Source organism: Rana temporaria, chromosome 5 (genome assembly GCF_905171775.1).
Source record: "Rana temporaria chromosome 5, aRanTem1.1, whole genome shotgun sequence".
In the NCBI taxonomy this organism is placed as follows: domain Eukaryota; kingdom Metazoa; phylum Chordata; class Amphibia; order Anura; family Ranidae; genus Rana; species Rana temporaria.
In genome coordinates, this window is record NC_053493.1 from 213,867,169 (window position 1) to 213,878,794 (window position 11,626).

Below are 11,626 nucleotides of genomic sequence, written 5' to 3' on the forward strand. Positions count from 1 at the left end.
AGGATCGCCTGTCCTTTTAGCCAATTGGGAAACGGGTTTCAGACCCGCGCTTCCTGATTGGCAGAGAGTCGATTCGTCATACTAACACACCTGGGTGGGCTTCGAGCGCAATGCTCTCCGTCCGGAGCCCACCCTATTTTGAAGCCTATTAGAGCCTGTGGCTCTAATCAGGTGCGTCAAAAAACTCCCGCCGCTGTAATTCATGCGCCCAGCATCCTGAAAGGGGCCGGACGCATGAATAGGGGGTGGATGGAAAGGGAAGGCGGCGCCCATGCGCCCTTAATGGACGGGCCACTCCTGACCGGAATACTGAGACATTGAGAATAACTTCAGACCAAAAGAAGGGAACGCCAGATGGTTCAACCAAACATGGAAGAGATGGCCCCAGATGTGTTACATATAGGGTTACTCCACTTTTGTGGGAAAACAATTGGAAAAAAATAATAATAATATATAATGTATACAATTGCAACATAAGTCATATTGTAATTGAATGTTATTAAAAATGACCTTTCCTTTTCAATCTGCAGCACTGTAATTTTCTGTGAAAGGCAATGCAATATGGCTACCTGGAGGTATTCTGTACACAGAATGTGTACAGAATGCCCCCCCAGATATGTCATTTCCTGCTTGTGTTATTGGCTTACTGATTTTCCCAGAAGCCTGCACTAAGACCCCTTTCACACTGAGCCGCCCATAGCATCAGCGGTAAAACACCGCTATTTTAACCGACAACACTATGGGCGGATTTGCGGCGCATTTAACCCTTGCTAGCTGCCGTGAAAGGGTTAAAACCGCCTGCAATGCGCTGCTGAAGCAGCGCATTGCAGGCGGTATAGCCGCGCTGTCCCATTGATATCAATGGGCAGCAGCGGTGGAGGAGCAGTATACACACCGCTCCTTCACCGCTCCAAAGATGCGGCTAGCAGGACTTTTTTTACCGTCCTGCTAGCTGGAGACAATGGAGCAGCTTTTTAAGGGCGGATTGTAGGCGCCATTTTTAACGCTATAGCGCCTGCAATACGCTCTCAGTGTGAAAGGGGTCTAAGGTACAAGTCAGATTTCCAGCATGCCCCGCAACAAAAAAAAATTCTTTGTCAAAGATACTCCCAATAGGAAATTGCGTCTAAAGGGATGCAGACCCTGCGATTTTCCGTATTAGAATGTTGCAGGTTTCATAGTTATGAAACCACTCCCATTAGACTTGCTTAGCACAGGGGCACAGAGAAACACACAGGGATTTCTTCAGAATACCAAAAGGTAGGAATCTGCAACAAAGTTTATTAAAATCCTTGTAATTGATCACCCAAAGGGGGATTCTTTTTTTTTTTTTACTCAAAAGTGGAGTTACTCTAAGTTGAAAGCCAGACAACCAGGAAAGATTTGTACACATTTTTTGACAACACAACACCTGTTTATACCAAATTTTCACCAAAAAGGACTCCCCTTTTCATGTTACCTTTGACAGAATTTTTAATCTTTTGGCCAGCCATTTCTCTTGATATATACACCTGCAAGTCCGAAATTGTGTGAGATGTTATCAAGAGAAAAGGCCTGTGAAATTTTCAGTTGTAATTTACTTTTTTGTAAAATCTAGTGTCAATAATTGTGAAAAACATGATGTCAGTCTTTTGCAGTGCTTTTAAAGGAAATATTCTTCTTCTAATGGCCTAGGTTACCTAGTTGTTATCAATAAAGACAGTATTTTTAACCAGTAAAAGAGCAGAGAAAATTGTTCCATTTTACCTGAATAATAAAATTGATTACTACTTGAAAAATAATGGCAGAATACGCTCTATGCATAGCACAATAAGTGCAAAACTCAAGGAACAAAAATGGCAAATGGCAACATTTACTATTAATAGGCCCATTAGAGGCTTCAGCTCTCTATTGCCAAATCTGTCCCAATCTTCCAAGTCTATCTCAATTCTACAGTACTTCTCCCTGGCCCTCATTTAGGAAATTCAGGCTCACAATTCCCGTAAGCCATGGAGAATTATATGATGGCCCTCCAACCTGATCTAAACAGTAAAGTTGATTTGCTAATGTTAGCAAACTAGATAGAGACAGCAAACTGGAAAATCAGAAGGGTAAACCTGGCATCTAGGAATGTCTCAATTTGCTGTAATACATATAGGGACTGCTTTCCCCTTAGTTCAGCGAGTTCCCAGGTTGTCAACCAGTGACTGCACTACAGTCATAATAAATTGTAATTGTATTGCATTTGTGGGTCCAGTCAGGGGTCAAGTCCTGGAGAAAAAAGTGAGGGAACTCCCACCCAAGATCCACTCCCCCACCAAAAAAAAAAAAAATCATACGCTCATATGCATAATTACTAAAAGCAAGTTCTTTCTAAATCCCTTGATAACTCGCAGCAGACCTCCGCAATGTCTCCTGGGAACAATGACAAAAGCTCCCAGGAGACATTGCGGCATCGAGGAAGTGACGGAATACCCGCACACTACCCGATTAATCCATATACAGGAAGCGGCCAGTAACATAAAGGATTACGAAGGTTCGCCTGCCCCTGACAGTGACTCGAGCTGGGCATCGCCGCTTAGTGAAGGATTGGCTCGGCTGCTCTCGGCTGCTCTAGTCCTGCAAAGGGAACTGCGTTCCTGCTGTGAAAAAAGTTGGCGGCTATGGCTTTCCACCATGTGAGGGAGCTCGCATGAAGGTAGAAAGCTTTTGCGAGGAGGAGCAGAGACAGCCGCCCAGGGACCCCAGAAGACACGGATCGGGGGCCACTCTGTGCAAAACGAACTGCACAGCGGAGGTAAGTATAACATGTTTGTTATTTTTAAACAAAAAAAATCTTGCCTTTAGTGTTCCGTTAAGCCCTAATGAAAGGGCAGTTCTGAGCCCCCGAAACATGTTGGTTTTATCCTCAGAGTTTTTTTTTTTAATCAAGAATAAACATTTTAACTGGATTAACCCTAACTTGTGCCACACTCATCTTTTGCTTAATTCTGATATACAGGACATACATTTAAAAAATGCTAATTGTGGTTGGAACCCCGCTTTCAAAAAGGTCTCCTCCCCAGATTTCCTGTGCCAACTCCCCCACTTAGAAATATCACACCTTGGGCCAGATTCTTGTAGTTTTCCCGTGGCGGTAGCGTAAGCAATTTACACTACGCCGCCCTAACTTACAGGAGCAAGTGCTGTATTCCCCAAACACTTGCTCCGTAGTTTGGGGCGGCGTAGTGTAATTGGCCCGGCGTATCCCCGCGTAATTCCAAGGGGGCGGCTTGTATTTAAATTAAGCGCGCCCCCGTTTCGATTGAACTGCGCATGCGCCGGGCTAAAAATAGCCCAGTGCGCATGCTCCAGTTCTCGGCGGAAAACGTCAATGACGCCGACGTGTGCGTCATTGACGTAAAGTCGTATTCAAGAACGACTTAGTAAAATGACGTACCCGACGGGAAAAGACGACGCGGACCCGATGCCATACTTAACATGGCATACGTGGGACAGGCGTAAGGTTACCCCTCATATAGCAGGGGTAACCTTACGCTTACGCAAACGACGTTAGCGACGGTTACGCGACGCAAATTTCGTTCGGGAATCGGCGTATCAGGCTCATTTGCATAAACAAATGAGACCTGAACGTAAACGCCACCTAGCGGCCGGCGGCGAATTACATTTAGGATCCGACAGTGTAAGTGACTTACACTAGTCGAATCCTAGCCTAAATCCGGCGTATCTTGTTTTGTGAATACAAAATAATGATACGCCGGCGGGAAATTCGATTTACGAGGGTGTATCAGTAGATACACCGGCGTAACTTGTTTGAGAATATGGCCCTTTGTGATTAAAAGGAAAGATCTTATTTCTGCTTTTGCATTATCAGTAATGTATAATTAAACAGAACATGCAAAAAGGAGTATGAGACGACCTTGTAATGATAATGAAGGGTGGGTGGGGATTTGAATTCATTGGCTAGTTAATAATGTCAAGGATTCTTTTGTGCGATAGGCAGGAATTTTGAGTTTAATAGTGCATCCGAGAACAGACCTGAGGAGTGGCGATTCCTTTAACTTTTAAATAAATTCTGTATACTGCTTGGTTTTTCATGAGTAATAAGCCAGTTCTTTTTCAGTCTTTAGCTTAGAGTCATAATAGATGAATACCTCTTTGAAATTGCAAATATGAACTGCCACCGTTTGCTAAAATGATTTGTGTTTTTGTGTTTCAGTGGCAGCGCATTACAGTAACATTGGTGGAAAAGGTGCAGATGATTGCTGTCATACTTGGCTCCTTATTCTTAGTATCCAGTGTGACATGGTTATTGTGGTCCGCATTTAGCCCTTATGCCGTATGGCAAAGAAGAGACATCCTTTTCCAGATCTGCTATGGAATGTATGGTTTCATGGATCTAGTGTGTATAGGTAAGTTTTACCACTTAGTTTACAGAATGGTGTACTTAACCACTTGCTTACTGGGCACTTAAACCCCCTTCCTGCCCAGACCAATTTTCAGCTTTCAGCGCTCTCACACTTTGAATGACAATTGCGTGGTCATGCAACACTGTACCCACATGAAATTTTTATAATTTTTTTCCCACAAATAGAGCTTTCTTTTGGTGGTATTTAATCACTGCTGGTTTTTGTATTTTTTGCAAAAAAAAATAAAAAAAGACTGAAAATTTGGAAAACAAAAACAGTTTTATAGTTTGTTATAACATTTTGAAAACAGGTAATTTTTCTCCTTCACTGATGTGCGCTGATAAGGCGGCACTAATGGGCACTGATAGGCTGCACTGATGGGCACTGATAGGCTGTACTGATTGGCGGTAATAAGGCAGCATTGATGGGCACTGGTAGGTGGCACTGATATGTGGCAATGAGAGATGGCACCGATAGGCAGAACAGATAGGTGGCACTGATAGGCACTGGTAGGTGACACTGATAGGCAGCACTGATAGGTGGCACTGATGTTGAGGCATTGATGGGCACTGATAGGTGGCACCGGTGGACACTGATAGGCAGCACTTGTGGGCACTGGCAGATGGCACTGGTGGGCACTGCATAGCAGCAGTGTCTCTCCGTGAGCAGGACTGATGTCCCTCTGACAGAAGCCGGTAATGTCTTTTTTTATTTGAATCTCACGCTATGAGCGTGAGGAGGGAAAAAAGCAGATTACGATCCTCTGTCTACATCATGTGATCAGGTGTCATTGGCTGATCACGTGATAAGGGGCCAGGGTCTCATGCGTCGGATAGAATGGCTAAGATACGTCGAACACTGCCTACGACGTGAACGTAACTTACGCACAGCCCTATTCGCGTACGACTTACGCAAACGACGTAAAAAGATACACTTGTTCCGACGTCCATACTTTGCATGGGCTGCGCCACCTAGAGACCTGCTTTATCTTTACGCCGGCGTATGTCTTACGTAAACGGCGTAACTAATTGCGACAGGTGTACGTACATTAGTGAATCGGCGTATCTTGCTCATTTACATATTGCCAGCGTAAATATGCACCCCAAGATACGACAGCGTAGGAGACTTACACCGCTCGTATCTTGGCCAAATCTATGCGTAACTGATTCTATGAATCAGGCGCATAGATACGATGGCGGCCATTCGGGCTTACGACGGCGTATCTCCAGATACGCCGTCGTAAGTCTTTGTGAATCTGGGCCTATGCAGTTTTCTCGTTTGTGGTCATTTCCTTCATATGCTGGTGGAACCGAGGAGTGCGTTTATGACCTTACGTTTTAGATGTGGGTCATAAATTGAAGGTGAAAGCACAGCCAATGGAGGGGCTTGCAGGAGGTGTGCACTATAAGAAACACTGAAGATCGTGCGAGAGCCTGTATTGTATATAAAAACTGTTATGTGATAGAATTACATTTTGATTTACAATGCATTTAGAAATAGCAGTGCAAAAGGGTACCTTAGTAGTATAAATAAGGTGGTGAAGTTCCCTCTCTCCTGACAATAAAAATATTCATCAGTGAACATTCACACAGCAGTCGGCGTTCAGGAAAACTCCACAGTTGTGTTCTTTCAATGGCACAATCTTCTCTTTCACTTAATCTAATGTTTTTAAAGATTTCCATTAAAAGTAAGTTATTTAATCATTTATAAGACATAAAGTATTGCTATAGATTACAAATGTAGAAAAAAAACATACTTACAACTCACATTTACTTCATTATAGAAACATATTAATTAGAGCAAAGCTTTGAAAAGACAATGTGTGACATTTATTGACATTTTCACAGCAATGCGTACATCATTAAATCTCCTAGATTATCATTAGTAATTACAACGCTGGTCAGAAATCATGGGAAGGGCATGAGTCACTTCAGGCCATTTAAATATAATTTTACAGTTAATACGGAACAAGTCAATAAGCAGCCACAGCCAAAGGAAATAACAACAGAATGGCAAAGGAGGGGTCCATCACATTGTGATAAACAGCAACGAATGACATTTTCAGAGTATCACAAACACATCTATATAAACATGTTATGTTAATTAAAAAAGCTTTACAGAATTGCAAGTAAGTCATTTCAGGACAACATTTAGATTTCCTGTTAGGAGCATTGCATTTAAATAAAACTTTTAAAAGCAGAAGCTACCCAGAAGGAGAGCAGGCTAGAGAACTGACCAGGGTGTGTTCTCCTGCCTAGTTTGGTCAGTTTTTAATAGGAAATCACAGGGATTTCACATAAAAGAAGCAATACAAAGAGAATGGGATACTTTCTCATACAAGTAGCATGGTACAGCAGGCACATACTGTATCAGGAATATAACAAACACTTTAAGGCGTAGGATACTAAGCACAAAGGTAAGCTACGCTTCCTGCTGGGAATCTTAGTTGCCTTTGTTGTTGCAGTGAAATCTTTTTTTTTTTCTGATTTCAAGACCCAACTGCTATGCTGGCTGACAAGTTGGACAGTCTTGTAGTGCCCATAGCTCAGCCAATGAATGTCCTTGCTGCATGTGGGTTCAGCTGCAACAGCCCTATCCTGGATTGGGACGGCCTGTGATTTATCTCACTAGGGATACATGACAAAGTGACTTGTTACCGGTGTTGACAACCTACCAGATTGAAATTTACTGACACAACACCCACAATTCACTGGCACGGCCAAGTTTTTACTAGCATTTCCCAAAGTTACAAAATGACAGTCTTAAAGTAGGGTTGTCCCGATACCACTTTTTTAGGACTGAGTACAAGTACCGATACTTTTTTTCAAGTACTCGCCGATACCGAATACCGATACTTTTTTTTAAATGTGTCCCCAAATGCAGCCATGTCCCCCCACAAATGCAGCCATGTCCCCCCCATATGCAGCCATGTCCCCCCCATATGCAGCCATGTCCCCCCATATGTAGCCATATCCCCCCCCATATGCAGCCATGTCCTCCCATATGCAGCCATGTCCCCCCCATATGCAACCATGTCCCCCCCATATCCAGCCATGTCCCCCCCCATATGCAGCCATGTCCCCCCATATGCAGCCATGTCCCCCCCCATATCCAGCTATGTCCCCCCCATATGCAGCCATGTCCCCCCATATGCAGCCATGTCCCCCCATATGCAGACATGTCCCCCCATTATCCAGCCATGTCCCCCCCATATGCAGCCATGTCTCCCCCATATCCAGCTATGTCCCCCCCATATGCAGTCATGTCCCCCCCATATCCCCCTATTTTGTAAACGCTATAACTTTTGCGTAAACCAATCAATAAACGCTTATTGCGATTTTGTTTTAACGAAAAATATGTAGAATAATACGTATCGGCCTAAACTGAGGAAAAATAGTTTTTTTATATATTTTTGGGGGATATTTATTATAGCAAAAAGTAAAAAAAAAATCTATTTTTTCAAAATTGTCGCTCTATTTTTGTTTATAGCGCAAAAACTATAAAACCGCAGAGGTGATCAAATACCACCAAAAGAAAGCTCTATTTGTGGGGAAAAAAAGGATGCATGACCACGCAATTGTCAGTTAAAGCGACACAGTGCCGAATCGCAAAAAGTGGCCTGGTCATTGACCAGCAATATGGTTATGTTTCTGGTAACAGTTGTAGTGGTAGGAAGGGGGGAACCTCCTTCTGATTTGTGTATATAAGACTGTATTCTTGTTCTAATAAAGAGTTACATGTTCATGCTGTGTAACTGAGCTAGTCTTGTCTGGTTTTTAGTTACAATATGTGGCTGTAATATCTGATGTCTGATTTTCAGATTGGAGGAGGCTGTATACTGAGGGACGCACTCAAGTGGAGTGCAACGGGGATCCGTGACACACCCAAAAGTGGAACTTCCGCTCATTTGTCTTTGACAGGTATCTTGTTCCCATTTCTGGGAGTCCGGGCCGCGACAAATGATGTCACAGCTCGATTCCCTCCTCCTTCCCACTGGGCCAGTAGGAGAGCGTAGCGGTGCTTCACATATGCGCAGTAGGGACCCGGTGTTAAGCCGAAATGCTACACTGCTGGGTTCCCATACCCACAATGGTGGCGGCAGCACCCAACAGCTAATGGAAACATCAGCTGCGGTGCCGACATCACTGGACTCCAGGACAGGTAAGTGTCCTAATATTAAAAGTTAGCAGCTGCAGTATGTGTAGCTGCTGGCTTTTAATTTTTGCAGGGGTCAGTGGATCTCTTTAAAAGCTGTTCCTTTGAGGCTGGCCCTATCCAGAGCTAAAGAAGAAGATACTTTTTACACAAACAAAAGCAAAATTTGTGGTTACAAAATAGAATCAGTTCCTCAGTTAATTTTCTTTTTAACTTGGGCTTAGTCGTCTAAAATGGCTCTATTGCCACTTTCTAACAGGGACCCCATGAAATATATAGTATTTCTTGTTCTGGTAAAGAAGGCAAAGCCGAGGCCACTCCGCTATCCCATCCTAGGGTTTAGTACACCAGTGCAGGAAAACCAATGTCTTGTGTCTACTTTTACTTTTAAAAGTTTCAAATGGAGTGCAGGTTTGCTACAAAAGTATCAAAGTACAAGAGTTGAGCAAGAGTGTTCCTGCTAAGTTCCACTCCCTGCTAAAAGTAGGCAGCCTAGGCAAAGGTATACTTTATTTTGGCTAAATATGTTGGGAGCATTCAAAAATAAATAATGTTAAATAATCTAAATTACTAAGTCCCAAACTTTTCCCCGACAAGTGATACAAAAACAGCCGCAATGGCCATCTTTGTTGAAAGTATAATTAGTTTAAAAGTGTTGTGTTAGATTTGTTAGATTTGTATACCGTAGCTATAGAGATCTTCAGAAGTCTTTCTGGAAGCTGGCTGTTGGACCAGCAATGTTGAGGGTTAAAATGACTGGCTGCAAATAAGTAAAGGTAGCCATACACTAGTAGAATTTAGTTCTGAGTTTTTAATTTGTTAGATTTTCTGATGGTTGGTGGAGTCAAATTGACAAGACATTTTGAAAGGGCAGGATGAAAAATGTTTCTTCAACAAACCAATTTCTAAAGCCCCATACACACGACCGGTTTTCCGGCCGTGTGTATGCTTCCTCGCAGTTTTCCCGACAGGAATACCGCTGGGAATCCCGGCGGTTTAAACCCGGCAGTTTTCCTATGGGGAAACACTGAGGCCTCGTACACACGACAGAGTTTCTCGGCAGAATTCGCCGAGAAACTCTGTCGTGTGTACACTTTCGGCCCGATGGAGCCGCCGAGGAACTCGTCGAGAAAATAGAGAACATGTTCTCTATTTTCTCGTTGTTCTATGGGAGCTCTCGGCCCGCCGAGCTCCTCGGCGACTTCAGGGCTGAACTCGACGAGGAACTCGATGTGTTTGGCACGTCGAGTTCCTCGGCCGTGTGTACGAGGCCTGAGAGGGAGCATACACACGGCCGGGATTCCCGGCCAAAGCTCTCCCTGCAGTTTTCCCGATGGGAAACCTGGCCGTGTACACACAGGAAAACTTACCGAGCAGGTTCTCGTGTTTCCCGTCGGGATTCCCGGTGGACTTTATACCGCCAGGAATTCCCGGTCGTGTGTACGGGGCTTAACAGTGTATATGGTTTTCATTTGGGAAAGTCTTTTTGTTCCAAAATTTAATGTTAAAAGCAGAAGAAATTTGGAAGCACTTTTTAGTATGGACATTTGTCAAGGCATCGAATGTACTCAGAATTTTTGTTCATATTTATGTTCATACAAGTGTACACTCTAAAAAGCCACCAGTGTGTGGCCAGCTTAACCACTTAAGACCCGGACCAATATGCAGGTATCGCTTTGTAACTGACAATTGCGCGGTCGTGCGACGTGGCTCCCAAACAAAATTGGCGTCTTTTTTTTCCCCACGAATAGAGCTTTCTTTTGGTGGTATTTGATCACCTCTGCGGTTTTTATTTTTTGCTCTATAAACAAAAATAGAGCGACAATTTTGAAAAAAAATCAATATTTTTTACTTTTTGCTATAATAAATATCCCCCAAAAATATATAAAAAAACTTTTTTTTCCCTCAGTTTAGGCCGATACATATTCTTCTACCTCTACCAAGTAAATAGATCCTTTTGTTATTTTTATACCCTTTTCAATGCATTGTTTTAAAGCTTTTACAAGCCATCAGTGCTTGCTTTTAATTTAATTTTTATGTAAAAAAGAAATAAAGTCTTGTTCTTGAATCATTATAACATCCATTTTTTATGATTTTAGGTCTAATTATCCATGAAGGAGCTGCTGTGTATAAGGTTTTTAGGCGGTGGAGAGCGGTGAACTTGCACTGGGATGTACTAAACTATGACAAAGCAACAGACATAGAAGAAAGCAGTCGTGCAGTGCCTTCAAGCAGGAGGACATTATGGTTGCCATTGACTGCATTCCGCTCCCGGACATTGGTTCACCCAACACAGTTAAGCTCTCCCCGATTGCAGTGTGGATATGTATTACTACATCTGTTCAGTCGGATGAGAACGCCTCCGGAAGAATCCATAGAGGACAGTAATTCTGGGGAGGTTGTAATGAGAGTGACTTCGGTATGAGGAGGGAGAAGGGCTCTTCTGAAAAGACAAAAAACATTCCTCAACGTGTGGACAGTATTTTTGAATGTTGGTGCAATGAACCCAAAGCACTTTTAAAGTATTTAAATATAAATATATATATATATATATAAAAGATTTTTTAACTTAAGTCTTTTTTTATAGAAGCTGTTATATTAAAAATACAGTTTTCAGAAACAAAATATTGTTTGCCGTCTTTGACTTTGTGTATATTTGCTTAACCTCTTCAATACCGGACACTTTTATCCCCTTCCTGCCCAAGCCAATTTTCAGCTTTTAGCGCTGTCACACTTTGAATGAAAATTGCTTGGTCATGCCACACTTTTTTTTAAATTACATTTTTAGATTTTTTTTTTTCACACAAATATTGCTTTCTTTTGGTGGTATTTTATCACCTCTGGGATTTTTATTTTTTACTAAATAAACGAAAAAGACCGAAATATTGAAAAAAAAACGTGTGTTTTTCTTAGTTTCTGTTAACATTTTGCAAATAAATTATTTTTCTTATTAATTTAGGCCAAAATGTATACTGCTACATTTCTTTAGTGAAAATAACCCCAGTCAGTGTATATTATTTAGTCTGTAGGAAAGAGTCCACAAATTATGATATATATATCTGAAAATCGATCAATCCTGATGT

At 42.3% G+C, this 11,626-nt stretch overlaps 1 protein-coding gene across 2 annotated transcripts in view; it reads left to right on the forward strand.

The window, feature by feature from the left end:
* Positions 1–11,263, forward strand: part of MARCHF11 (membrane associated ring-CH-type finger 11) — a 119,157-nt gene extending 107,894 nt beyond the window's left edge. The window contains exons 3-5 of one of the 2 annotated variants that reach the window (XM_040353542.1): positions 4,199–4,391; positions 8,209–8,308; positions 10,643–10,730. In XM_040353542.1, coding sequence (XP_040209476.1) covers positions 4,199–4,391; positions 8,209–8,267 — 252 coding nt within the window. In that variant the 3' untranslated portion in view covers positions 8,268–8,308; positions 10,643–10,730. Of the gene's footprint in view, positions 1–4,198; positions 4,392–8,208; positions 8,309–10,642 lie in introns of both variants that reach the window. The other variant, XM_040353541.1, reaches the window with a different exon arrangement.
* Positions 11,264–11,626: the final 363 nt, after the last annotated feature.